Source organism: Micropterus salmoides, unplaced genomic scaffold, assembly GCF_014851395.1.
Source record: "Micropterus salmoides isolate LMB-PRFRI ecotype aquatic unplaced genomic scaffold, ASM1485139v1 Ms_hic_scaffold_17, whole genome shotgun sequence".
Lineage (NCBI taxonomy): Eukaryota > Metazoa > Chordata > Actinopteri > Centrarchiformes > Centrarchidae > Micropterus > Micropterus salmoides.
The window spans coordinates 18,827,439-18,855,118 of record NW_024040817.1 but is presented as its reverse complement, the minus strand read 5'-3'; the positions used below and the strand labels follow the sequence as shown (position 1 = coordinate 18,855,118).

Genomic DNA, 27,680 nt, shown 5'->3' with positions numbered 1-27,680 from the left:
CACCCCATAAAAGTAAATTGACACTAGGATTTTTTTATTTATTAACTTTTAAGACTCAAAGTAATGGCTGCATGTGCATTTAACAACTAAATATAAACCTTCAGGGATAAAGAAACATAAAACATTACAGGTAGTTAAGATAATATCAAGGTGTTATGTAAAGTATCCAAATTAAATGCCTAATCAGCTGCTACACTGTTTAAATGCAACCCTTACTTTATATTGTTACAATTACAGAAATACCGTTGCAACATACAACCCCAATTCCAATGAAGTTGGGACGTTGTGTAAAATGTAAAATAAAACCAGAATACATTCATTTGCAAATCCTTTTCAACCTTATGTTCAATTGAATACACCACAAAGACAAATGGGCTTAGATATGTTCAAGCATTTGAAAAAAAAAAGTCAGAGTCACTGCCGGCTGTTGACGTTCATGACACTTTCTCTGCACCAGAGCCATTAGCTAAAGGGTTCAGTTTTTAAAGTGGAAATTCCAGAAATGTATACAATATGCTAATTTTCTCTAAGGTCATGTAGCCAGAAGCTGATGCATATCTTGGTTCACACTAACCTGATAACATTCAAATACATTTACTGAAAACTGAGAAGGTCCTTTAATCTTTTTTCACATTATGCATTATTTGTATTTCCTTACAAAGAGATTCATGCATTTGATTTTAAAAGCAATGAAACAAAAAACACACAACAAATAAGTCATAATATAATGGAATCATGATGACAAAGCAAACCGTAAAATATTTATATACCATATGAGCCGATTGAATAATCGCACTAACCATTACATTACATTATTGTGAAAAATAGCTTGCATGTCATCCTGCCAAACATGGGTGTAAATAAATAGGTTGTGCAGCCAGATTCTTTCCATTGTGCTAATGTCAGTAGTTGGTAATGATGACCTTTTAGATAACAGGTGTCACATATGAAGGTCTATTAGGTCGGGCTATCTATTGTTACACATGAGTGACTCATAGTGGTGGAGGAAGGGTTCTGGATGTACCAAGGCCAGATAAAAACCACTGGGTGACGGTACGGGTGCACACTTATCATAATGGTTTCTTGGACATTTAGTCTTTTACTAGAGGTCGGGAGGTCATGGGAGAAAACCTCAAAATCGGTCTCACATTTCGAGAATCATGTCAGCCAATACACAGAACACAGTCAGGCACAGACATGAGACTTGTTTTTAAAGCGACTCAGTGGTGGGAAAAAAACTTGTTAGGAATGAAAGACGTCACAAGGCCTCTTGTGTATTTGGTCTTGGCCTTTTATGCAGTGCACTAATAATAGAGTCACATCCAAAACAATGCATCAATTGCCTTTTAGACAACAGTATTGCTTTTGCTAGTTAGCTAGCTGAGAAAAACATGGAATAGAACGTGATAATATGAAAATAAATGTGCAATTTCAAACAAAAAACACAAAGCCCCCAAACTCTGCACTCGTTTGAGAGATTCTTTCTTCTTTGTTAGCAAACAGTGGAAGCACAGGGACCGAAAAGGTTAAGCCTTGCAGTACTAGTGCACAAAGAGTTAAGTGAGATCCGTGGGATAAAGAGGCTTTGACAAACCTTCATATTCCTTTCTATAGAGACGCATCACAACAATAAATACATCTGACAAGGGAAATGATCAAGGTGTTCCATATAAGAAACATGTAGACTCACTTCTATTCAGTAACCATTCATCTCTGTAATTTCAATTCAAATGAAAGAGTAGGTTGTTATTTGTAATGCTAATCCTGTGGATGTCCGTGCTGCATGTATGTGCTGCAGGTACAATGTGTTATTCTGTATTCTGTACACATGTTCAATCAGGACGAGGGCTTTGTGGATTCTAATCTCACACTTTGTGATCTCCAGATATCCAGGAGGGGAGGTTTGTGCACTGGAATCTGAGGCAAGTGTTTGTCTCCATATGACGAGAGGTTCAGCTGGAGATTTACATTTTTGGAGACAACAGTGGGATGTGACTCCACAGAATCTGATTAACAGAGCTTGGTCTCGACTATAGTTTGGAAGACTTGTGTAAAGAAGAAGGATCATCTCCTTTGCTGAATGTAGATTTTGCAACAGAATGTTATCCAAGAGGTCACTGACTTTCTCGGGGAAAGGGGAATCTATACTCAGATCTGGGCTCAAGAAGAAATTAACATTTATGGATGCAGAAACACGTTATCATAAGAGTCATTGATTACATTTTGACACAACATCACCTTACAAATGCAGAAAATAAAAAGGAAAGAAAAAATTTTGTGTCTAGATAGAAAACTAATTTCAATAGTGGCCTGAAACTTGAGTTATTTGATGCATTGTGTCATTTCTCCTGAAGAGGCTTGTCATTGTCACCGTGTCACCAAAAATGTGTAAAAAGGCTGACAGACTGTGTCGATTATTCCCAAACTAAACACAGGCCATTAGGTCACCATTGTGGCCATTAGGACTGAATGTGTTCCTTCTTCATCCTTCTTTCGTCCTGGTGTGGGAAAACAATAAAGTCGTCTGCACAATGGCCACCTCTTATTAATCCACATCCACATCCAGGTTAATCTCGGTGCTCAGGTTGAGGTAGAAGAAGGCGTAGACACAGAAGACAAACAACAGGATTGCTGCAATGACCAGGAATGCGTCCTGAGAAGGAAAGAGACAATTTTAAGACAGCGTGTTCTTCTGTACAACTATTTATGTGCCTGATCATTTGTCTGTCTTTATGCGCAGGAGCAGCTTTACTTTGTGGTTGCATTGTTCTATAATTATTGTGTATTTATTAGTGTTGTTGTCTATATTTGCCAAGTCCCTATTGTCTTTCTTTTCAACTAAATTTGGTGCATTCCTAATAGAACACGGACTGTGTATGTAATATATTGTTTATTAGCTTGTTTTGAAAACTACTTTAAAAAAAATAAATATAAAATATATTTAAACCGTCATTTCTGTATGTGCTATTAAAGGCAAAAGTAATTATAGGACTGTCAATCATCGCTTTCATCTCAGCCATTAAAGTGAAAATCTGTCTAAATACAAAGATGTAAATTGTTCAAAGTAAATTAAGCATGGTGTAAACTAAGGATGTTCCCAACTACTAATTTCCATGTCAATTAATCAGAAATGTAAATTTAGACTAGTTGACATTCAAAGAAGGATCAGAAGGATGTCATATCGGTTTGCAGAGTGTGGCTAACGTTGGTGGTGCAAGCACCAGCAGCCTACTCTCCTTGCAGGTTGACATCCATATCCACATGCCTGTGTTAAATGTAGATACGCATTGCTCCGGTCGAGTGGTTATAGGCCAGTTTATTCAGACACAGCCTACATACAACCTTATTTTCATTGTCTAGACTAAAATACTGCCAACCCGCACTGGTTTTATGAGACTGTCCCACTTTAAACCTCGCTGGTTTTCATCTGGGCATTAGCACGGAGTTGTACATTAATATAATATTAATACTTAGTTTAATTAGTATTTCTAGTGCTGACAAAGCAAGGGTAGCAACATCCAATTGAATAGTTGACTAATTGCTCACGTCCACACTATTCCAGGTAAATAGGAAAACTCTGTATTAAAATAAATTTTCTGTCCACATATTACTGGACAGTCTAAATGTCAGCTCTTCTTTTATTTCAGAAGCAGTTGACAAACAAACACTATAGTGCACTGCTGGTAAAGGTGTTGAAAACCATTTGAACCTTTTGACAGTGCTTGTCTTTGAATGGTACATCTTTGTTTTGCAATCACGAATTTTGTGTTTCATTACACCAAACAGGCATCTTCACTGGCTTTATTCATGTTTCAGTGGGTAGATGACAAATACTGACGATTTTGTAATAAAAATTCTGGTGTTTTTAAAGCCATCCACACTGAAGAACATTTTTCGAAAGCTTTGTTTACAGCATTGGAAAACGCTACTGATTGAAGCTTTTTTAAATGTACCTGCATTTGTGTGGAGATGGTTTCAGACTCTTACACCAGATACCCCCACAGTAGGTGTCTGTGATGGACCTATTTGCATATCGATCACACAAACACTCTCAGCTGCTTTGCGAGATTCACTGTAGGAACTCCTGACCTGATGAAATGTTAGGTGACATGGACCGTAAATATACTACAGTAAAATAATGTAATTTACAATAGCTTGAATGTCATATAGTATATATTTATATCAAGTCAAAAGACTATAGGGTTTGTATAGTTCACATAGAGGAAAGTGTTACAGCACATTACATACCTAAGAACGAAGCATTAATTTGTTTCAGGTTTTCTCTGATGTAAAGAGCTAAATTAAAATCATACTGTGGAGTAAAATTGGAGTCACATCCAAGAAAAACTTCCAAAATGTACAGTATCACATTTCAGAAACCAAGCACTGACTGGCCACAGCAATATAATCCATTCTATCTGCAATCAGTCTCCACAGTTCTCCTGACATTTTTACTGAGAAGTTAAAGTTTCTTCAACAAAATGGCCTATTTTCTTTTAGATTTTCTATTGGTTAATTGTCAAACAAATTGAGGCTTTCCAGAGGAGTGGCATTCAACTTGAAAATGGGAATTTGGAGCGCTCGTTCATTATGTGGCACTCACTCGATTACAATCTTCATCAGCTGGAGTTTCATTAGGGCCACTCAGAGTATTGAACAATGCCAGTTATTCTTTATCAAGTGAACTCATTAGCAGCAAACTTTCTAATCAACACTGGAGAGCTTGGAGAGCTTTAAAAGAGTACAGTCTGATTGGGGGTTATTCAAAAAGAAATATTTGATTTGAACATTGAAATGAGTTTTTACATTCAAACTGGGCCACGACAAAGGTGCCGTGACAAGTGAATTTAAAACATACGATTGTTATCCTACCACTCATAACATGTGACTCCAATTTTTGCAGATACAAATAATCTTATTCTCCTATATATGGATTCTTTAAGACACTTGGAGGAAAAACTACCGTAATCCTGTCAAACTAAATCACTCTGCCACTGGGCTGGGGCGATTCATCGAAATACATCAGAAATACGTTGATTTAGTAGTGGATTGGCGGAGGTTGAGATGAGTACCCCCCTCTTCACTCTGAGGCGCTTTGAGTTTCTATGATAAAGCGCTATATAAATGTAATGCATTATTATTTGCATAACGTCACACAACATGCATTGGCGCATCACAATCAAGTTAAAGCAGGTATTCCCCCCCCAGAGAACAAGCTGAAAGTGTTTCTGTAATTCACTTAAAATTCATTTTCTAAATATTTCTTCATCGCTCCCATATTGAAAGAAATTTCTGTACTGCAGCTGTTGGTTAATGTAATGTTAACAGCATGCGTCATCAAACGTTCAGCCATTTTATATTTTCCGTTTATAGCCATAAGTGAGAAAACTGTTGCTACAATCTGTGTATGTTAGATTAATTGATTAAAACATAATGCAATGTGAATATGAATGACAATTTGAGAAAACAGAATCAGTTGAGTAATTGCCATACGTAGCACGCACACAACCCACTGGCCAAACAGCAGACAGGAAAGACAGAATGCAAAACAAGAGTGAGAATGAGAGCGAAAACAAGTGAGAGATAAGGCTCTGCACAAACGAGGGGTGGTGGGGGGCTAATAATAATTCCTCTCTGACGAAGGGGGTGGGTGTGGGGGGTGACAATTAAAAGGCGTCACAGCATCCACAGCTATCTGTGTACATGTTGTAGTGCCTAGTCATCAGCGGCATTGGTCTTCATTAGCCTCAGCCCACATTTATCTACATCCCGGCAGCCTCCAAACAGCTTTAAGTCCTCACTTAATTGGAAAACTTTTAAATTTCATGCACTTTAGTTTCATATATTAACCGCCAGGCTCCCACCGCTTGATTTACTTTTCTATTTTGCCTAGGCCTCGGAGAAAAGAGAACTGTTATCAAATCACGGAGGCTTGATTGTTTTCTGCTTTTTCTTGTGTTCTCTCACAGCTTTGAAAAACATGTCAAAGAGTTTGTAATTCTGCCGACAATATCGCAAAGAAAATTTTGTGCTTCTGACGCAGGTAAGCACTTTGTTGAATTGCCACTGAAACAAAAGGACCCATGAAATTGCAAACCAGCCACCCCCCCTTTCTTTGCTTGAGGTTTCATAGAGAATGAGAACAGCTGGTTACAGTGACTTGTCTATGAAAACAATCTGGAGGGGTTTTGGTGAAAACACTTGAGTTGTAGGAAGCACCTGCACTTGATTGAGATCATTGTTTTCGAGTAGAGTGGCCCACTGTGTTGACTCTTGCCTTGTCTCACAAAAACACACACACACACACACACACTCAGACGCAAACACACAGCCTCTCTGCCCACATTCTGATGGAGACCCTTGGATGGGGCCCAAGCACATCATCATTTTCATCGTGTGGCTCTCTCAGCAACGACAGCAGCTCCAGCGCACTCGACATACTGGGAGCTGGGTCCCTGTCACCCTGGCGACAAGCCACAGCTCAGCAGACGTCCCCTCATCTGGTCCGCTTTTTATTCTCCTCCTTGGTTTGTTTGTGTGCGTGTGTGTGTGTGTATGTACGTCAGTCTGCATGTGCCTACGTGCTAAGCAAGAGAGATTCAGTGTGTTTGTGGCTGTGTGTGGGTGGCAGAGAGACACAGGCTACAAACAACTGTTTTGCATTTGGGCAGCAGCTGGTAAGCATGTATCCTCTGTACTATCCTCTGTGTTATTAGGTTATATTTCATGACTGTGATATTGGGCTATATAAATAAAATTGACTTGACTTGCCTGGTTAAATAGAAGTTGCTGATGATTCTTTTAATTGCTCGGTGGCTGTAAAAGGTGATTTTCCACCTTGACGCCATAATACTTTCTTGTCCAGGAATCAGCAAACACTATACCGTCATACTCATTCATTTAACATCATTCCATGGCTGTAAAGTAACAGCTATTGTCAATATCAATTAATTAATCTATTTAGTTTTTCCAGATAAATCAGTATCTAATTCAGGAAATAGTGAAGAATGCCCATCACCATGTTCCCAGTGCCAGGTGTTGAATTGATTGTCCGACCAATAGTCAAAAACAAAAAGACAATCAAGTTTCAATTATATAAGAGACAAACCACACAATAAAAACCTTGCATGTGAGAAGCTAGAACCAGCAAATGTTTTGATTATTTGCTTGATAAATTACTTAAAAATGTAATTACTGATATCCCTTTCTTTCATTTGACTAATCAGATAATTGACTAATCATTTCAGCAATAATCTTTGTATCACATCATAATCCTACAATGAAATGACCTAAATTGATTAATATTTTTGTCTTCTGATTACCTTAACTGAAACAAATAGGCCAACAGCGAAAACTATTTCTTTTATACAACCCTGCCCTTTCTATGCTCTTTAGGGACACTTACAAAAAACATCTCCAGGAACAGCAAAAGTCTCATCACCACCATCACAACTCATTGAGTCTTTTCATAAAGCTATAAGCTTACTATAAATGAAATGGCATAAAAAGGCCATAAAACCTACAAATTCCCATGTGCTAACTGTCAACGCTCCTAACCAACTTGAAAGTATGAATGAGCCTCATAAACCTAATGGCCAGCACAGATAACAGATCCAGTCTGCTTCAGTGACAGGCTAACGCAGAAGCTACAGTTTGGAATCAGACTTTCACTATAGCATCCCTCACGGTTAAATACTGATACTTTTTGCTTAAGAATTTTTTAGTCTCGATGATAACTACTGTGCCTGTTCAAATCAAAATAGCTCCTTCAAGACAAAACAAGCTGCTTCCTCACTCAAGTCATATTTGTATGAACATACAAATTGATAAATGTAAAACTGATATGAAAAGACAAAAGATATTTAGAATTCTGTGCATAACAACACAGAAAAACTAGAATCTTACAACATACATTCACAAATGACAGCTGGGAGATACCCAGCATCATTATCTGTAGCCTCCATCCTCTGCCAATTCCATAAGCATTTCCCCCCCCCAACTTTCTAGGCTCATCGGCTAAATAAGACCGAGGGAAAACAGTGCAGAACTGAACAGAAGGCTAGTGTGCCAATTAGACAAGGCAGCAGGCTTGTTTCCTGTGCTGCAAGCTAGTCTGCTGGAGCTACTTCGAAGGCGCTTCTTCTTCTCTGGGCAAAGTGAGGAGAGACTGCATCCGACTTCCTGACAGTTGCTTTATCTTTACTGTCGTGACCCCATGCCATCCAAAGTGTGACGGGGCTGCACGGGAAATATGTCCACACTTGCATTCGAGGAGCAACAAGCTACCTCTGTAAACACACTGTGACTCACTGTATGGATAAGAACAGGCACAGATTCAACAAGAGGCTGGTTTACGCTATTTGTGAGGTCAACGCTTTGTGCAGCGCAACAGCTGATCACTGCTGGGGGAACAGAAGTTCTCCCTCTCTCACTTTCTCTTTCTGAGTCTCTCCATGCTCTTCTCTGCCAACTAACCCAGACTGTCCTGCTACTAGGATAGCCCAAAGACAGCCTGTCCTGGCAGCTGCCAGATTCTCTGTGCCGGCATGTCTGCTGGCCCTTCTGAGATGCCAGCTGCATCTGAGACCAGCATCTGAACCAGGAACATGGTGAAAGAGGGAGAGGAAAAGGAGAGGGAGGAAGAGAAGAGAAGAGACAACACTCTTTGCACACTGCAACATGCCTACAGAAATTGCAGCCAAATCATTTCTGTCAACCAAAGGTTCAGAGACAGAGCGGGGGGCTTTCTTCTCTCATCACAAAGCTGTGTAAAAATCACAACTTCATATAACACTAAAAGGAGTCGATGGGAAAGCAAGCATGACCAAATATCCATTACATTCGGGCTGAATTTCAATAAAACTCGGGGCCAAAGGGTCTAAGTCAGTTTAATGTGCTCGTCCCAGAGGTATTTTTAATCCGACCTCTGAAAATTCCCCTCGTCTTGGGTGTAAAAAACCTGAATTATTCATAAGTGATATCAATATTTCAAGATATGGACTAATCTAATTGGATTAAAGACGTGCCTAATGAAGCCTTGCGTGTCTAAGAGATGCATATTTTAAAACCTGACCATTTCACCCAGTGTTTAATCCTCACTATGATTTGTTCATTTCTGTGTATTACGTGCCAACTGAAGCTTAATGAGGAAGTGAAGCCTATTGGCTTTTGATGTACTGTAAACAGAACTAATTTTTAACGCCATGAAGAAAAATAAACATGCAAAAGAAGACAACATTGAACGTGTCTGAATTTTTTTTCTTACAACTGATTTTCACTTTTGGCAGCTATAAAAATCACCAAGTGCCTTATATCATGTGATGCTATCTGCAATTTCAAAGAGGATTTAAAAACCTATGAAGGTAGTTCACAGGCCATTTCATTGGCAAGGGCTTACTCTATATGGAGAAACCTCAAAATAGTAAAACTGTTTATTGCTAAGCCAACTGATTGAGAAAAAGCATAAACAACGGTGCCACGTTTGCCAGAGTGATAAACGTGGAGTCATCCATCTTTGCCTGCACAACAGCTCCTAATCGCTGCAGTGTGACAAAGCAAAGGAGAGAGATGCAATTTCCTATCCTACCAAGGCCCTCACATCCCTTTACTTTCACATTACCCAACACTATCATATCACATCCTTATTCCTTTTCTTTTCCTTCTCAGCATGTTACATTCCCCACCTCTCTTTCACATTTCTCCTTTAACATTAAAGGAATAAAAAAAAGCTTGAATTTCCTAATCCTTCCACGAATTCATTTTGTGTCTAAAACCTGTGTTATGTCTTCTTCTTTTTTGTAGACATGATAGAGTATTGTAAACTTCATTCTATGGCGGTCTCTCCCATTCTTTCCTTTTCCCAACAATAGCTTTCAGCATTTGTATGGATCTTCAAAGGACAGGCAGGGGCCCCATCACATCATTTCAGGTAGATAGATAATGTTACATTCCCAAAAGACCAGCACTAAGATGTACGGGAGCTAAGAGTCTGGGATATGAAATGTGATCTAGTTAGACATGCTCTAAACTAGGAAAGCAGACAAATGGAAAGAAGATGGTTGGAAGACAGACAGGCGAGCAGACATAATGGAAGACATGCAGATACAGACTTCAGTAGTGCTAAAGACAAAGTAAGTTCAAGCTAGTCTCACCCTGAATCCTGAGGAATTCTTCTTTGCTTCAGCTTTCAGCCGTGTGGCCTTTAAGACAGACTTTGTCTTTTTGTAATCCTGCTTACCTGAAAGAAAGAAAACAATTGAAGCACCCGAATCAAATGACTAGATGTACACGGCTCAATCGGCTGGTTTTCAGCTTGATCGGCCATGAAAGGGTGACCAATCACTCTCACATATCCAATTCTGTACCGGTAAAATTTACATGAATCGTGTGCTGCATGATGGATAAAGTCACACACACAGCAACACAGACACGACTACTGTCACAGCCACACATACATACACACGCTAAAACATGTCATGTGCATGGAAGTTCTCTACAGTAAAGTGAAGAAGACACAACGCTGGCAATTTGTAAAGCTTGTAGGGCCAAAATAAGCCGTGTTTCCCCACACAGACTTTATTTGTGCAGACCACCCATGTAGATTAACAGTTGCCACAGTTATATTTGGCGGCCAATTTTAGCAATTTGCAGAGAAACACAAAAGAGAGAGAGAGACACGTTATCTGGTCTAGAAGACATGGACACTAGGGGTGGCAATCTCTTGGCACCTCACAATTCGAATACGATTCAGAGGGTGGCGATGCTATAATAAAATTATCGATGCATCTTGATGTATCATTTTTTCTATATAGGATTTCTGGATAATTACTAAGCATTTAATTTGCGCATTAAAATCCAAAAGAAACATCTATTCATTAGCTGCAAAGGACTAGTTTGCATCCATAATTTCCTTCATTAACCTCAGCTCCATGATCACCACTCATTTCTTTAACAACCAGTTGTCAGGCTCCTCCCAAAACTGAAATATAATTATCAGGATGTACAGTGTGTGTACAGGACAGAGCTGTACACCACTTTAGTCTAAGCTTGTACCTGATGTTCTCAACCATGGACAAGTAGGTAAGTTAGTAAGGACACACAGCTAATTAACATTACTTCGTTACTAAATTTAGCTAACGTTACATGACAGCCAAAAAACATGCTGTACAGGGGAGATGTTAGCTAGCACTAACCGCCTTCACTTTTCCAGCAGTTTGGGAAACTACAGACTTTTATTAACGAACACACTGTGAACTACACTGCACATTTACTACCAGACTGAAACCGCTAACTTTTTCCGCTAACGTTCAGTGCCATGTTCTGCCGCTCGCTCTCTCTCACTCGGCCTCACACACAGGACATGCAGGGAGCTATCAAAGGCCCACCATGCTCGCATAGTGTGTAAGTTCAACTCATTACTTGTGCATTGATATTAATGATCGTGTGAAATTTTAGTAGGGTGGTTATTCATTCCGCAGCAGTGGTGCTGAATACAGTGGGAACACTGGTCTTTCTGTTAGGTGCTCCACTTCCGGGAGTTTCGCCTTCTGTCAACATTACGTGATTTTTTTTCTCCCACCCCTAATGGACACGGTGAATATTTTACAAGGACGGACCAGCTAAAGCAACACTGAACACCAGGGTGGGTTAGGGTTAGGCTCCATCATTAACAACAAGCCTCCTCTACATGCGGCTCACCTGCTGCTGTGAAAAGGCAGGTGGAGAATTAAGTAGAATTGAAATAGTGAGATAAAAAATAATAGGGTAAATTATTTAAATATTTTCAAGTAAAATATCTACAGTATACTGTAACGTGGTGCAGTTTTGCAGAAAATGTATAAGTATTGTATAAGTATTAAAAAGTAAATGTTTTATTATGAACATACAACAACAGGTTTCATTCATTGCCAGGCAAGCAGAATCTCCAAAAGTTACTGCTCCTGGCCAAGAAATAGTCCCTCACCTAGCCCACCACAACTTTGTTATTTTAAGAGGTTTTTAACAAGTGAGATATAACATCCAGCAAAGGTTTTGTATATTTGCTTGATAAATTACAGAAAAATGTAATGATATCCATCTCTTTCATTTTTACTAATGAAATAATTGACACTTCCCCGCGTCCCTGTACACAGGATAAGCGGTTGGGGATGGATGGATGGATGGATGGATAATCGACACTTGATAGGTTTTCTGGTGGGTTTGTTGGTACTGGTAAGCAGATCTATTACCTTTAGACAGAGCCAGGCTAGCCATTTCACCGATTCCACTCATTATGCTAACCTCAGCCAACCATCTCACTACTACAACAGGGATGTTATATTTAACTGAAACCAAGTTACAAGCACAATATTGCAACTCATGGGATTACCAAATTCTACTGTAAAATGAAATGTCACATGATTAACAAAATGAGGCAAGACCTGAGCTTCACACAGTTCACCTGTACTTGCTTTGCCTTCTCATGGGCTCTTGTGGGCAAACCAGCCACCTGGCCTAGCCTGTGTGTTTGTGTGAGTGTATGTGAGCTCGCTTCACATGAGGCAGAGCCGGCTGTCTTGGTCTAATTAGAAACAACACACTGCAGGAAAAGGAACTTTGCTAACAATAGGGTGGAAGTGCAACAGCTTGCTGAACAGTGTGTGTGTGTGTGTGTGTGTGTGTGTGTGTGTGTGTGTGTGTGCGCGTTCTAATACTTCTATCTTTGTGAGAACCAATTTATACACTCAGAGGGTAGACGTATTAGCGTCCTTAAACATGTTTTTTAGAGATTTAGTTCAGGGTTAAATTTAGAATTAGGTTTAGGTTAAAATTAGGTTAAAGGGTGAGAGTTGACGTTAGACATGAAATTCAGTGGACTAACGTTCAAGTTATTGGCTGGGGAATAGCTGGATGGTTCTCATAAGAAGAGAGGTACAATAAAGGAATATGTGTGTGAGACAAAGACTATACACCCGGGTCAGCTCCTCGGTTTTCACAGTTGTTGATGTGACATGCGGAGGCCACTTGGAGTTTTTACTCCTAGCCAATTATGCCTCATTTACATTGAAAAGGAACAAAAGGAGGAGAAAGGAGAGGAAAGAAAGTGTCTGTTTCGATCTGGAAAGGTTGTGGGAGAGTGAAAATTAGCTAGTGAGAAGGGAGGGCAGAGGCAGTGTGTACGTGTTGTGATTCTGAAAACAAACAGACAGAGCTCCATACCACTGAGTATCATGTCTCCTGGGGAGCAGAGGTTCTCCTCTTCTGGGGGCAGCCACAGAGGAGAGAGATGACCATTAACGTGGTGTTAAGCAGATGATCATTCTCACTAGACACACACACGTTCTCTTTTTAAACCATCTCACTCCCCCTACTTGTTTTTCACTTCCCATCTCTTTCTCCATCCCTCCTGGTCCCAGACTCATCCTCCACCTCCCTCTGACTCAGTGGAGAACTAATAGAAATGGGGAGCATGTTGCCACGTGCAGACAGTGAGCTAGTGGGAATTCATTAGGAGGGCCACTGGATGTCTCCTCCACTTGTCAGAAAGTGAAGAGGGGGAAATTTGATTGGAGGGCACCTCAGGTTGCTCAGCATTCACAGAAATTGCTGAGACTTACAGACTGCAAATGGCTAGTTTTGATAATGTAAGACTAGAGGATACTTCATCAAATGCTACAAATTCCATATCAAAGGGGGGGAAAAAAACACAGAAAGCCAGATAGATTGTGAAATGTGTAAAAATGTACAGAGAAATATTCAGTATGTAATTATGCTATTTTTAATGTAATGAATTTAAGCCTAATTGGCCTCACATGGCAGCTATAAACAGAAATTTGTAAAGGCTCCAGACTAACTTTTCCACTGGTAGCACTGGTGCTACCAACTTGCTTTGGTCGCACCCCTTTTATTTTGGTACATGTACAGTGGGTACGGAAAGTATTCAGACCCCTTTACATTTTTCACTCTTTGTTTCATTGCAGCCATTTTCCAAAAATCAAAAAAGTTCATTTTATTTCTCATTAATGTACACTCAGCACCCCATCTTGACAGAAAAAAAACAGAAATGTAGAAATTTTTGCAAATTTATTAAAAATAAACCTTTTGAGCTAGTATAGCCATGAGTCTTCTTGGGAATTGGGAAAGATGCAACAAGTGCAACAAGTTTTTCACACCTGGATTTGGGGATCCTCTGCCATTCTTCCTTGCAGATCCTCTCCAGTTCCGTCAGGTTGGATGGTGAACGTTGGTGGACAGCGATTTTCAGGTCTCTCCAGAGATGCTCAATTGGGTTTAGGTCAGGGCTCTTGCTGGGCCAGTCAAGATGGTCACAGAGTTGTTCCGAAGCCACTCCTGTGTTATTTTAGCTGTGTGCTTAGGATCATTGTCTTGTTGGAAGGTGAACCTTCGGCCCAGTCTGAGGTCCTGAGAACTCTGGATGAGGTTTTCTTCCAGGATATCTCTGTACTTGGCCGCATTCATCTTTCCTTCAATTGCAACCAGTCGTCCTATCTCTGCAGCTGAAAAACACCCCATAGCATGATGCTGCCACCACCATGTTTCACCTGTTGGGATTGTATTGAGCAGCGCCTGGTTTTCTCCACACATACCGCTTAGAATTAACGCCAAAAAGTTCTCTTGGTCTCATCAGACCAGAGAATCTTATTTCTCATAGTCTGGGAGTCCTTCATGTGTTTTTTGGCAAACTCTATGCGGGCTTTCATATGTCTTGCACTTCCGTCGGGCCACTCTGCCATAAAGCCCCGACTGGTGGATTGCTGCAGTGGTAGTTGACTTTGTGGAACTTTCTCCCATCTCCCTACTGCATCTCTGGAGCTCAGCCCCAGTGATCTTTGGGTTCTTCTTTACTTCTCTCACCAAGGCTCTTCTCCCACAATTGCTCAGTTTGGCTGGACGGTCAGGTCTAGGAAGGGTTCTGGTCGTCCCAAACTTCTTCCATTTAAGGATTTTGGAGGCCACTGTGCTCTTAGGAACCTTGAGTGCTGCAGAAATTGTTTTGTAACCTTGGCCAGATCTGTGCCTTGCCACAATCCTGTCTCTCAGCTCCTTGGGCAGTTCCTTTGACCTCATGATTCTCATTTGCTCTGACATGCACTGTGAGCTGTAAGGTCTTATATAGACAGGTGTGTGCCTTTCCTAATCAAGTCCAATCAGTTTAATTACACACAGCAGGACTCCAATGAAGGAGTAGAACCATTTCAAGGAGAATCAGAAGAAATGTACAGCATGTGAGTTAAATATGAGTGTCACAGCAAAGGGTCTGAATACTTATGACCATGTGATATTTCAGTTTTTCTTTTTTAATAAATTTGAAAAAATTTCTACATTTCTGTTTTTTTCTGTCAAGATGGGGTGCTGAGTGTACATTACTGAGAAATAAAATGAACTTTTTTGATTTTTGGAAAATGGCTGCAATGAAACAAAGAGTGAAAAATTTAAAGGGGTTTGAATACTTTCCGTACCCACTGTATTAATCAATGACCACTGATCAGAAGTGAGGAGGGGCACAGTGTTTCGGTGATGCATCGGTCCCTGCAAATTTTGTGTTTCTTACTGTTGTTGTTCAAAGTGTCTAGCTAAAACTGTGTTGACCGAATGACAAGTTTAGAGTTGCCTGCAAAGAACAGTTAACATTGCCTACAATATAAAAAACAGCAAAGCATACCCCTCGCCCACCTGATAATATTAATACAGTCACATGAAAAAGTGTGAACCCTTTGGAATTACCTAGATTTTTGCATAAAATGGTCATAAAATGTGAACTAATAATCATTTAAATCACAACAATATACAAACACAGTCTGCTTGATCTACTACAACACAAACAATTATATGTTTTTATTGAGCATACCGTGTAAACTTTCACAGTGCAGGGTGGAAAGGAGTTCACACAACGCTAATTGAGCCTATCACTGCCAGGTAATTCTCTCCGTATTTGAAGTATGATTTTAGATTTAGAGTTTTTTTGTACCTGTGCTGGCGCACCAGTATGGATGCATTTTACACCAACCAGCAATGATTAGTTTGCCAAGGGCAACCCAGAGCCATGTAGAAAATAGTGTTGCACTTGACAATTGTTTTTGGATGAGAGTGAATTTGGGCTTTCAGGGAGGAGTGAGAGCCACCACTGTAAAGGAAAAGGATGCACTGGATTAATAACACAAGACAAAACCGTGGCATCACTGAGAAACAGAATAAGGCACAATAATTGTTTTATCATGATTATCTTGTTTTCATAATCGTTCGAAGCCAAAATCGTAATTGAAAATAAAATGTATTTAATTGCACTGCTCTACTCTCTCTCTACATGACTCTGGAGCAACCACAGCGATGAAGTAGTCTAAGTAGGCTACAGCAACAAAAGAGTATGGCGGTTCCTATGGCAGAAAAACTGAAGCGTCCAAGAAAGGTTTCTAATTGCTCCAGAAATAGGAACGGAATACAGTCAAAAGAAAGAAAGAGATCAACAGTGAGTACAAACACGAATAACTAATTGGAGCAGCTTTTCTTGGGGCGAGCTCACCCAGAGGCATACATCATAAGCACGCATCAACAGTGTTTGTGTAATTACTCTCACTGCCAGAAGGGGAGACAAAAGTTCCGTACTGCAGGTTTAAATATGAACAACATAAACATTTACTTGATATAAAAAATGTTCTTATATCAAGGATATCTGGAAAATGGCATTCCTCACATACAGCAACAATGATCGACTGTGCAAACCAGGTTACCCAGGGGGGAAACTGTAGAAATCTATGATCACTGTTTTGCAACGTGTCCTGTACTCAGTTAATTAAATAGGAAAGGTTTGTGGTGGTAAACTTGTTCCTAGTCGACATGGAGGAATTACGTTTATATGCAAAGATTCATCACAACGCAATACACCCTTAAACATCTGGTAAGAATCCATACTTAATTGGAGCAAAATCAGAATATTTACTCCAAGTAGGAATATGAATAGTTGTTATGGAGGAGAAATGCCAGAGAATTACAACAGGCTGTGTAAGGTATTGTAATGTTGTATTACAACAGTGTGCTTCCTAAAACCTCATGTTGCCTTTCTCCTGTGGTTTGTTTACGTGGGTCTGGAGCGCACACACAAGGTCCGGATGATATTGCATTGGGCTTATGAGCACTCCTATTTGTCACTGCTGTTCCCCTTGCTGCACCGGCGCTGTAGACACTTTCTGTCACCAATTATCTACCTGCGCTGGGCTACACAACGTCCTCCCATCCCTCCATGCTTCTACATGCCACACTGACAAGGCATCACTGTCCTCTTGTACAGAAACGACAATGCTGTATCTCAGAGGAACATTAGCCCTTGTAAGGCGGCCTAGAGTGCCTGCTGAGAGGCTTCCCTGAGTGTGTCTTTCATTGAAGTCTTCACTGATTTCATGTCAAGAGGACAAGAGAAAAGTGAAACTGGCCCTCTTCCCTCACACCACTTACTGCAGTTACTGTTCCCTTAGATGTGTGTTTCATGGTTCTCCTTTGCTTGTTTGTCGCTGCTTTTAACTGTAAAAGGTGTCTGATTAAAACTGAGGAGAAATTTGTTTTTATCTTGAGCTATTGTTCTGCTTAGCATAACAACACAGGTAGGGGGTATTAGCTGAAATTAGCCGCATGTGATTGAGCACTCAAGGGAAGGAGGGGGGAAGGGTATGTGATTGGCCATTAAAGTGAAGCTAGAAGAGGGGTTAACGCCCATTTATACTCCTGCGTAGGGTCTACGTGCATACCTACGCCGTAGGCTACGCACGTAGCCATGCATTTATACTTCTGCAATTACACCCCCAAACGCTAGTCGGCAATAGCGCTACAGTGTCCACTGTGTTGACTTTTGCCGGCCGAGCAGGCTAACTTCCGGTTTAGCGCTCCGCTAATTTAAATGGGGGTAAAACTGTAAATGTGCCGCTGGTGTAGCCTTTTCAAATGTTACCGACCGAATGGATCACATTCTGATAGCGAAACGAGTCATTTCGCTCAGGTTGCGACGGTCAAATATATTGATTCACTGTGTTACAGCCGCCGTTTTGGCCGCTAGTAAATGTACTTTAAAGCGCGGGGTATTTCCGGTCGGCTCGGAGGCATTGTGAGGTTACCCAGCCGACCAAACACAGAGCTTACGGTCCGCGTCGACTCGATGTATAGTTACATTTTGAAGGAGGTGCACGTCAGACGACGGCGTAGCCTCTGCGTAGCCCCGTAGCCTACGCCGTCGATTTGATGCAGAAGTATAAATTGCACTTTAGACATCACTGGTCTTGTGCCGTATATACTTTAAATATATTGTATGTGGACACTGAAATTCAGTGCCATCAAAACCGAAAGTATCAGTAAGGATAAAACCTATGTCAAGATGTTCAGGGCTGGACTGGGACAAAGAAAATCAGCCCTGGCATCTTTGGCCGAGGCGGCCCACCAAAATTGGTCGGACACCCCTCACCAATACACCATCATTCCATTTAGGGGGTCAGATTAGATTAGGGGTGTGATGAAACACTGAGACGTGACATTGCACAAGATTGTTGTCCATGACTACAAGGTGCTTTTCAGAACATTTTTAACAAATGCTTTCTAAAAGTTGTGGCTACATCTCCCCAGCATCCCCACTGTAAATGACCCTCCCTCCCTACAGGTTGAGCTACTCCATGCTTACCGCTTCACCTCCACTCTCCTCCTGCTCTCTCTCTCCCTCGGCCCTGTCACTTTGTCCCTCTGTTTCGCTAATACACGCCTCCTCCTCTGCCACCACAGCTGTTTTACTCCTTCAGGTGCCTGTGCCTGCTCTACGCAGCTGATGTTGAAGCTACTGCCGCTGCCAATATCAGTATAGAAAATTACCCAATTGGCCGCTGCCCATGCCTTATGCCGATCGTTGGCTGTTTTTTAAAAACAGTTATATAAATAAATAATTTATGTTACACCGGCCCCAAAGGTGCCGGGATGCCACATTACCAGTCCAGCCCTGAAGATGCTGCATTAAAAGCATTCCTGCCAACTGTAACTGCAACAGTTAAATACTCCAGTGGGGCAGAGTGAAAAGACAGTGCAGGTGACACACTAGCTTAAGAGCAGGATTCAGATTATTAACAAGAAGCAGCAAGTAGACAAAATACAGCACAGGACAACTGCTTCAGGCAGAACAGACAGATAATGGAGGGGAGAGTCAAGAGTGTTGCAGAGTTACTCAACTAGTTCCTCTGTTAACTTCAGACTTTACCCTGAATGCTTCATTTCAGTGTGAGTGGATCATATATTCGAAACAGAAGGATAACATTTAGTTTAGGGATGCACCGCTCTGATACTGCTGTCGGATATCGGTCCGATACTGACTCAAATAGATGGATCAGACATTGGTGACAAGGGGGCTGATCTATTCAATTCAAATATACTATACGATGAAGCATCACGTAGAACGGGCATGCATAGAGAGAAAAACAAGGGGTCAGCTGTTTGCCGGTATTTCACGCTTGATCAAGCCAGATATTGCTTTACACATAAAATATATAATATAATATATTGATCGCCAGTCTCTTCTTAGGATAGCCCCTTCTGTGACCTCTTTTAAGTCACTTTTAAAAACGCACTTGTTTTCCTTGGCCTATAAATAAGGGTGTTATATATATATATATTTTTTTTTGTTGTTGTTAATTTTTCTCTCCTTGGAGTATGATACTGTTTTTTTCTATCTAAGTCTGATACTGGCATTTCTGTTTTTTTATTGTTATTGTTGACGAGTCTGATACTGCTTTGGCTACTCCTGTTTAAAGCTGTTCTTAACTTTGCTGTACTTTTCTATGCTGTGCTGTTATGCATGGTATTATTGTCTTTTAATTCTGTAAAGCACTTTGGTCAGTCAGTGGCTGCTATAAAACGTGCTATATAAATAAAATGAACTTGAACTTCTTCACAGTGAGGAATACAGGTTATTCATTTTACACTTGTATTGGGCCGATACCCAAAGCCCAGGTATTGGCATCGGTATCAGGACTGAAACGTTCGGATCAGTGCATCCCTAAGTTAGTTGCCTTGAATTATGAATTACTTACTGTTGTCATACCCATCTGATTCTTCTTTAGTCTTAGTTGTGTGACTGTGTCAACAACAGGAAAGATTTAGTCGAATTTTCAATACAAAAAAATCTGCACATATGATTTGGGAATACTTGACATTATGCTACAAAAAAGGAAGTAAAGTACAAGGAACAACCTGATAATGAATGAGAGTAGACTGTAGTACCTCATGATTATCTACTATAATGTCATCAGATCAGTTATTCAGAAACTACTCACTAACGATTAATTAATTTACAGGTCATTCCCTCTGTTGCCACTTGGTAAATATTCACATTTTAATGTACCATATTATAAAGTGTTGCCAATAAAACAATTATACCAATCAACGTATCCATATTTTGGCTATGCACACGTAAGCCACATACAATTGTTTGTAAAAATATTAAAATTGTGTCTAGGCTCATTAAGTCACAGCTGAGATACAGTACCACCTTTGGCTCATTTTGTGCCAGGAAAAAACCTTGCTTTAATGGACTATACAGTATTCAAGTATTCCATTACGCAATGTTAATATTCTGATGGGCTTGACAGGCAGGAAACTATCTTTGACAGTGTCCTGGCAGAATCGCCTTGTGCTAAGTCACAATGCTTGTATCAAACAATGCGTCGATCTGTGGTCATGTCATGGCACAGTTTTAAGTAACCTCATGATACCAAATTAACACCACATTTAAATTTCATGCATCATGTTATAAAAGACATTATTTTAACTGAAAATATGTCTTTCTTTTACCAGTAAATAAAGAGCTGACCTGCCAGAATTACATTCTCAGACACGTACTAACTGTTTCCCCAAGTTGCTGTCATCTCTGTCAACTTTTCCACGTGTCAATTAATCCGCAACATCCAAAATTCGGGCAACACACTAACAGCGTGTCTGACAGTTCCTCATGCTTTGCTTCTGTGTCTGTGTGGCGTGGTGGCCAAATAGTCAGTGACCACATGGTGCACATCACTGGAATCTGCCAAGATGCATGGTAGTGAAACTGGAGGGCTGGTGCCAGACACATGGGAGAAATTTATGCCTTGTCCTGCATTATGTGAGGCGGGGAGAGGGGGAGGACACATCTCGCAGTCCACGTGAGAATCACAGTAAAAGCCTATAAAACTAGTAAAGTAATGAATATTATGCTTAATATAAAGACAAGAAGAAAACAACAGCATCTTCATGTACTTGTAATTTTGGATATCTGTGTAGACAACGTTCCCTAGTTTATTCTGCAGGCACCAGCAATCATTACTTCAACAGAGTGACCACCTGCACATCCACGTAAGCACACTATAGCTTTACCTCTCCTGAGGGCAGCTTGGCACAGTCAATTACAACCGGCTTAATAATGGTATTTAAAAAGAGTGTCAACACAGTGACCCTGTGATAGCCATCTGACATGACAAAAGCACTCTAGCAGAGATGATGGTACAGCCCGACAATCTGGACTACTGCTGATGTTCCATGAATAAGCCACCCTATTACGATTTTAAATTACCATGTGTGGCCTGTAGCTCTGAAAAGACCCTGCCCCATGCTATCTTTGAACATTTCATTTTCCTCTCCGACGTCTTTTCCCCTTCCTTCTCTCTGTTTTCCACCTTTTCTGTTAAACAGCGGTTCACTGAAATTGCCTGATGGCCATTCTTTTCAAAAAGAAGGAAAAAGAAAAGGTAGAAATTGAGGGGTTAGAAGGAGGCGGAGGTAAAGAAAGGACCAAAGTGTCCCTGACACCCATAGTTTTGAATTGATAAGAAACAAAACTAAATGGGAAGGAATAAAGGAAAAAAACAAGATTTTCTGCACCTTTGATAGGGGATGTGACAGAGCAAGAGTTATGTTATGGCAATCTCTTTTTTTTTTGAACATGTTGGGTTTACACAATAGCAGACGGTTAAGAGCTACCTATGCTCTAAATAATCCTATTCTTGAAAACATACACAATTGTTACGCTTCTTTTTTTGTCACCCTGTCTCTTAAAGCATGGTAGAGTAAAAGACTTTTTTAACAGACCATCACGTGCCTGAGAAAGACAAATATTGCTATTGTAGTCAGAATAACGATGACTGTTTACATTTCAGAGAATTAACACATTCTTAGAAAATACAAAACAAAATATAGCCTGTCCATTGCAAAAAGTATATTGTGAAAGTGAGAAAAAGAAACAAAAACAAGCATTAAGAGAAAACATTTGGCTTAAGAGACCATCTCATGAGTGCTGTTAACACAAAAGTAACACTAGGAAAGATAAAAACCTGAAATAATAAGAGGATGTGAATCATCAGGGGCCAACAAACCATCATCCACTGGGAGGAAGGGGACCAGAACAATGTTGTAGTTGGCACAATTTTCAGAAGGGGGGATGTGGATTAGTACAGAACATTTTAATTGACAACCTGAAGAAAACAAGAAGGTAACACATTAAGGCCAGAGGGGCGTGATGTTTTTAAGACAGAAAATCCATCTCTATTCAACCTGTAGTAGGCGTCTGTCCACATCACCCCCTCTTGCAAATTGATGATGATGCTCAAAAGTAACAAGACAGACTAAGTTAAATATTAGGTCATCTGGGTTCCATCCTTGTACTGTATGTCCGACCTCATCCCTGAGCATGTGCCTAAATCCCTCTGTGTGTTCTTTTCTTTTTGTCTTGTAGTTCGGTGGAAGACTTCTGATTGATGGGATGAAGTGGTCTTGTTCTCCAGACTTAAAAAATCTTAGTCTTATTGAAAGTGGACCACTATTGCAAAGAACCTGCTTCTTAGACTTCCCACAGCCAGAGGTCTCCAATGTGGAGACACGATGGATATACTTAATCCAATGTGCCCTGCCAGTATTATAACATATAATAATATAATATGTTATATTATTATAACATCTTCTGAATTGTGTCACTCTTCTCAATCTTCTTCCTTGGATCGGAAAGTGAGCACATTTCGTGTTTAATAAGGCTACTTGCTAGCTGCACTTCATGTACACAATATCCCACTCTTGGGACCTGAAGTAGAAACCTTAATCCTATAAGTAGAACAGAGCTTCCCTTTGTGTGTGTGTCAGTCATAGCTGCTTGCAATTATCCAGCTTTGCCACTGGCCACCTTTTGGTTTTGCACCACAAGAGGAAAACAAAAACAAAAAGACATGATATGAGCTGTGATCTTCAAGCAACCACAGCTGGCATGCTAAAGGGGACCAAACTTTTTGATTGATACCGACCATATTGCCTTAGTTAGGCCTTTGTGATGTAAGAGGAAAGATGGGGAAACAAAATACCGCAGGATTAAAGTGGTATTAAAGTTTGACAAAACAGCTTCTGACATGATATCAAAAGGGGCAGTTTTTTTAAGCGCGGAATTCACTATCCATCAGTGATGTGACCTTAGATGCAGCTTTTTCATCTCCAAGTGTAATTCCTTCCACATCTTGTACACTGGTTCTAATCCAGTGAGTCTAGTTAAGTTTTTTTTGTGCAAAGAGATTATGTTAATGTTTGCATAGCCAGTGTTACTATCTTCAAAACCGTTGGGCTGTTTGGCAGTTTTGGGAAATATATCAAACTACCACAGAATTGCTCAATGCAATACAATATCACATGAGATTTATTGAGTGTGACGTTAGCTTGTTTCTGTGAGAGAACGCTGCACTGATTACTGTGTTGTGGTAAAATTGCCCACATCAAGCACTGAGTTATGATTTTTGTTTGTTACACAACAAGCTGAAGACCAATCTCAACTGTCAAAAAGCATTACGGGCGCATTTACAGAACTTAGTGTTTTAATTGTCAGTTAATACACTGATTATCTTTTTGATTAAACTGTCAATCATTTATTGTAAAAAAAAATGTCATAGAGAATGTCTTTTATTTTATAAAACAAAGAAAAGCATTCTGAGCATTTCTTTAGATCGGTTTCTAACCAATGTCAAACTATCAAATCAACTGACAATACAAAATATATTACTTGATTTGATTAAAGCGGACTAATTTACTGAAGAGCAACAATTTGATTAACCTGCACCAGGATAAATGAGGACTCACCAATCTGCTTTCGGTACTGATCAACTGGTAATCTGGTCGCACTGGCATCCTTCTTCCCCATTCTCCTTCTTCAGCCTGACAAAAAAATGAAGTGAAAAATGAACTTTTTCACAGCTGGGTCTCAATTTTACACCTGATCGTTTAGTTTAATCAAATAAGGATATAGCTCCCTTCCTGTTGCTGTACTCTGAGATAACTTGTGAAATCTGCAGGAAGGATTCAAGTTAATATACAATTATATATACAGTTCTGTAGTCAGTTTTGATCAGGCAGATGGTTTATCTTTCACATACATCTGCTAGACATAATTAAATTAAATCCCACCACATTCCACGTGTGTTACGTTCACAGTATGTGCACTTTCTATCCATCTCATTTAGTCTAACACCATCTCCCTTCACACCAGGAGCTCTGTCTGATTACCCTGACAGCTCACAGGGAAGATAAAGAGAGAAAGAGCTAGGAATAATACAAATAGTGTCCTTAGGACTAACACTATGCAAGTGTGGGACTGTGCTTGTGTAACAGAATAAATGCCAGTGTATAAGGCAGTGCATTTATATCAAAGCATGGGTGTGTATAGACGTACAACTACCTGAAATGACTATGCCACAGTGATAAAACTCAGTGTGTGTGTGTGTGTGTGTGTGTGTGTGTGTGTGTTTCTTGCATCCATCCAACATACTTGTTTTTCAGTGAGCACTCTAAATTCCAGACAGGCTCCCTCACAACACACTGCATCAATCAATATTGTAGCCTTTTGTTTAAAATTGTGGAAAAAGCAAGTATGAGTCGAGGGGCTGTGCTTTCTGATGATACTGTCCCTTTGACCTGTTCTCTGCCTGAAAGATTTTAGCATGATTTGAAAGACAAGTGGGATGTGTTTTGACAAAGAATACTAAATATCCATCATGTCCTTCTAGTCTAATGAGGATTAGATTTTTTAAAGCATGTTTAAGTGTGACAGGGAGAGAAATGTGTAAGCAGGTGTGCACAGGAGAGAACAGAGAGGAGAACAGGAAAGGTATCTATGTGCATCCTAGGAGAACAGGAGTGGTGAAGAGTCTAGAGGAGCAGTCGGGGAATAGAGGAAAGAGACTGAATTAGCATGTTCAAGGAGCGTGGCTGGCTGACTGATACCTTCTCATGGGAGACTGCCGCCTTGGGAAACCTGAATTTTACCTTACACTAAAAACACTGCTTTCAGCTACATTTTAAACACTGTTAGTGCCAACAGAGAAGGGGGGTTGTATTCACAGCTATTGTTCTCCAGCGTTTGAAAACCAGAGTCAGCAAATTAAAAAGAAGTGAGAGGAGGACAAAAGGAAGAGAGAAAATTGTCCAAATGTAATTTTTACAGTTGGACACAGTAGGCGCTCAGATTTGCTGGCTCTATTGTACTGTGCGGCAGCATCACAATATTATGTCTAAATTGCCAAAAGCAACGCAGTTGAAGCCTCTGTGATCACCTGTGGTCATTCCACTCACTGAAATTTCTGCAGATGTGTTACAGTACATTTTGCATTTGCAACAGTGGGATATGAAACCATAACAAAAAATGTCAACTGTAAGCATAGTGACAGGAGCATTGTTGGTGCCTTTCTGTCACTTCTTGCACATTATATGTTTGGATGACAAGGCTGATATTACATTCTAGTCATTAACACTTTATCATAACCTCAATTAACTGGAAAACCTAAACTAGACCTGGCAAGTAAATCTAGCATTTTTTAATTATGGCTTTTAGTGACAGTTGTTCCTCTAATTAGAAGCCTAAGGTTCCATCCCTGGTGGAACTACTGTGCAAAACAAATTAATTTAAGGGTGAATTTCTCCTCATTGATTAAAGATTATTAAGTCACAAATGTTTTTTTATTTACTTTGCACATGGTTACACTTATGGATGTGCCAATAAATCGATAAAGCAATATATCGTTATACATTTTTCCATTTCCATGATACTGTATCGATATTCCAGCTCATCATATAAATATATTTTAAATGGAAATCTCCATTGATATGCTAACGAACGTATATAATCTTATCATGCTTAACATCCAGAGTGACATAGTTTGCAAATACTTAAGGTACATATATGTTTCCTGTGCTCTGTGTGAAATAAAAAAGAGCTGCTAACTTCACTGGCTTGGTCTGCTCCACACTGATTAGCTACAGCAACCCCAAGGGTCAAAACACACAACACTGAGTCACTGAACAATTATCAGGTATAGGTGGTACCCAGTAGTTTCATATTTTCAGTAAATTTAGTGAAATCCTTTTATAAAGAAATGTTTGTTAAATTATTTTTTCATAGTTGCTCTATGGCTCTGTAATTTTAATTCACAGACTGAAAAACATGTGCTGCAGAATTGTGCTGTTTTCTAACAGTTTGGATTTGAAGCGAATAAATAGAGAAAACTTTACCTTTTCGAAGGCATTTTGTATTGAAAGTTAGATATCATGATGTATCATTTTAGGATTGTCTAGCAATATCGAACATCACAGAATTGCTGTATTATAATATGGTATCGTGAGCCATGTATCGTGCATCATATCGTATTGTGAGGTACCCTTTGATTCCCACCCCTAGTTACACCACAATCTGGGAAAACCTGTAAGTATGACAACATCCACAGGCAGAATGCACTGAAAGAACACAGTATACGGTAGTTTCCTTATGGCTTGAATCCAGAAGGCATGCTGATAAAACAAGAGCATCACTATGGAGTAATGCTGGGTTAAAATACACTCAGTTTCCAGTTTATTAGTTACACCTCCTTATAAGTTACGCAGTCTGATCATCAGTCCTGTAATAAATTCTACCCTATGAAGGATATGTTAAAAAAAAATAGGTGTTGATTTAATTTTAATATTTTGTCTATCCTCAGTGATATTTATGGGGTGAACAAAATATTTGTAATAATTCTTAGTGTAATACCTCTAACATCTTTCAAAACAGTTTGACCAAAAAAATGCAGGCTAGTTAGCCTGCATTAGTTTTTGCTAGGTGGAAAAATGGGGACTGGGTGTAGGTTACATGCAACTTTTATAGCATAGCTTGTTGTTCGGGGGGTTGTGGTGTCTGGCATTTAGAAGTAATTACAGCTTTCTATCTGTCAGTATTGTGGCAAGGACCTAACACATTTTGCTGATAACAGATATATGCATGCATTTGCACCTTTCTTCTCTCTGCAGTCTCGAACATGAAGATGGAAGTCTTGCAGGACTCAAAAGGATATCATTCAACTCTACTAACGTTAAGCTTTTCAGTGGAGATGTAACAACGTTAACGTTAAATGAACAAGTCTTCATAAATTGGATTCACGAATAGATACTTACACTGTTCTTGTTTATCGAGAGAATATGTCGCTTAGTAGAGGTGTTTCTGCATTACGAAATGCCTGGCTGCTGTATGTGGACACGCGAGGTCTGAAGACTTGACGGTTTTATGGTACTTTGATCCAAATTTCGCAGGAATGCCAACACACCACTTCCTCCATTGCAAGTTCCTGGTTTACACGTCAACAGTGATGACAGACAGGATTTTTCTCCAATCAGACACGTGTATTGTCGAGTTG

At 39.9% G+C, this 27,680-nt stretch overlaps 1 protein-coding gene across 1 annotated transcript; it reads right to left on the bottom strand.

Annotated features, from left to right (window-relative positions):
- Positions 1 to 13: 13 nt before the first annotated feature.
- triqk (triple QxxK/R motif containing) lies at positions 14 to 27,602 on the bottom strand. The gene is made up of 4 exons (XM_038724636.1): positions 27,442 to 27,602; positions 24,103 to 24,177; positions 10,152 to 10,237; positions 14 to 2,653 (listed from the first exon to the last, which is right to left on the bottom strand). Exons 2-4 carry the CDS (start codon positions 24,161 to 24,163, stop codon positions 2,546 to 2,548), a joined length of 255 nt encoding a protein of 84 aa, XP_038580564.1. The 5' UTR covers positions 24,164 to 24,177; positions 27,442 to 27,602; the 3' UTR covers positions 14 to 2,545.
- Positions 27,603 to 27,680: the final 78 nt, after the last annotated feature.

Excerpts from the sequence above, each read along its gene's own strand:
- triqk (XM_038724636.1), bottom strand. The coding sequence starts at position 24,163 with ATGGGGAAGAAGGATGCCAGTGCGACCAGATTACCAGTTGATCAGTAC. Across the intron at positions 10,238-24,102 it reads TCAGTACCGAAAGCAGATTG|GTAAGCAGGATTACAAAAAG; the intron begins GTGAGTCCTCAT and ends TCTTTCTTTCAG. Across the intron at positions 2,654-10,151 it reads AGAATTCCTCAGGATTCAGG|GACGCATTCCTGGTCATTGC; the intron begins GTGAGACTAGCT and ends TTTCCTTCTCAG.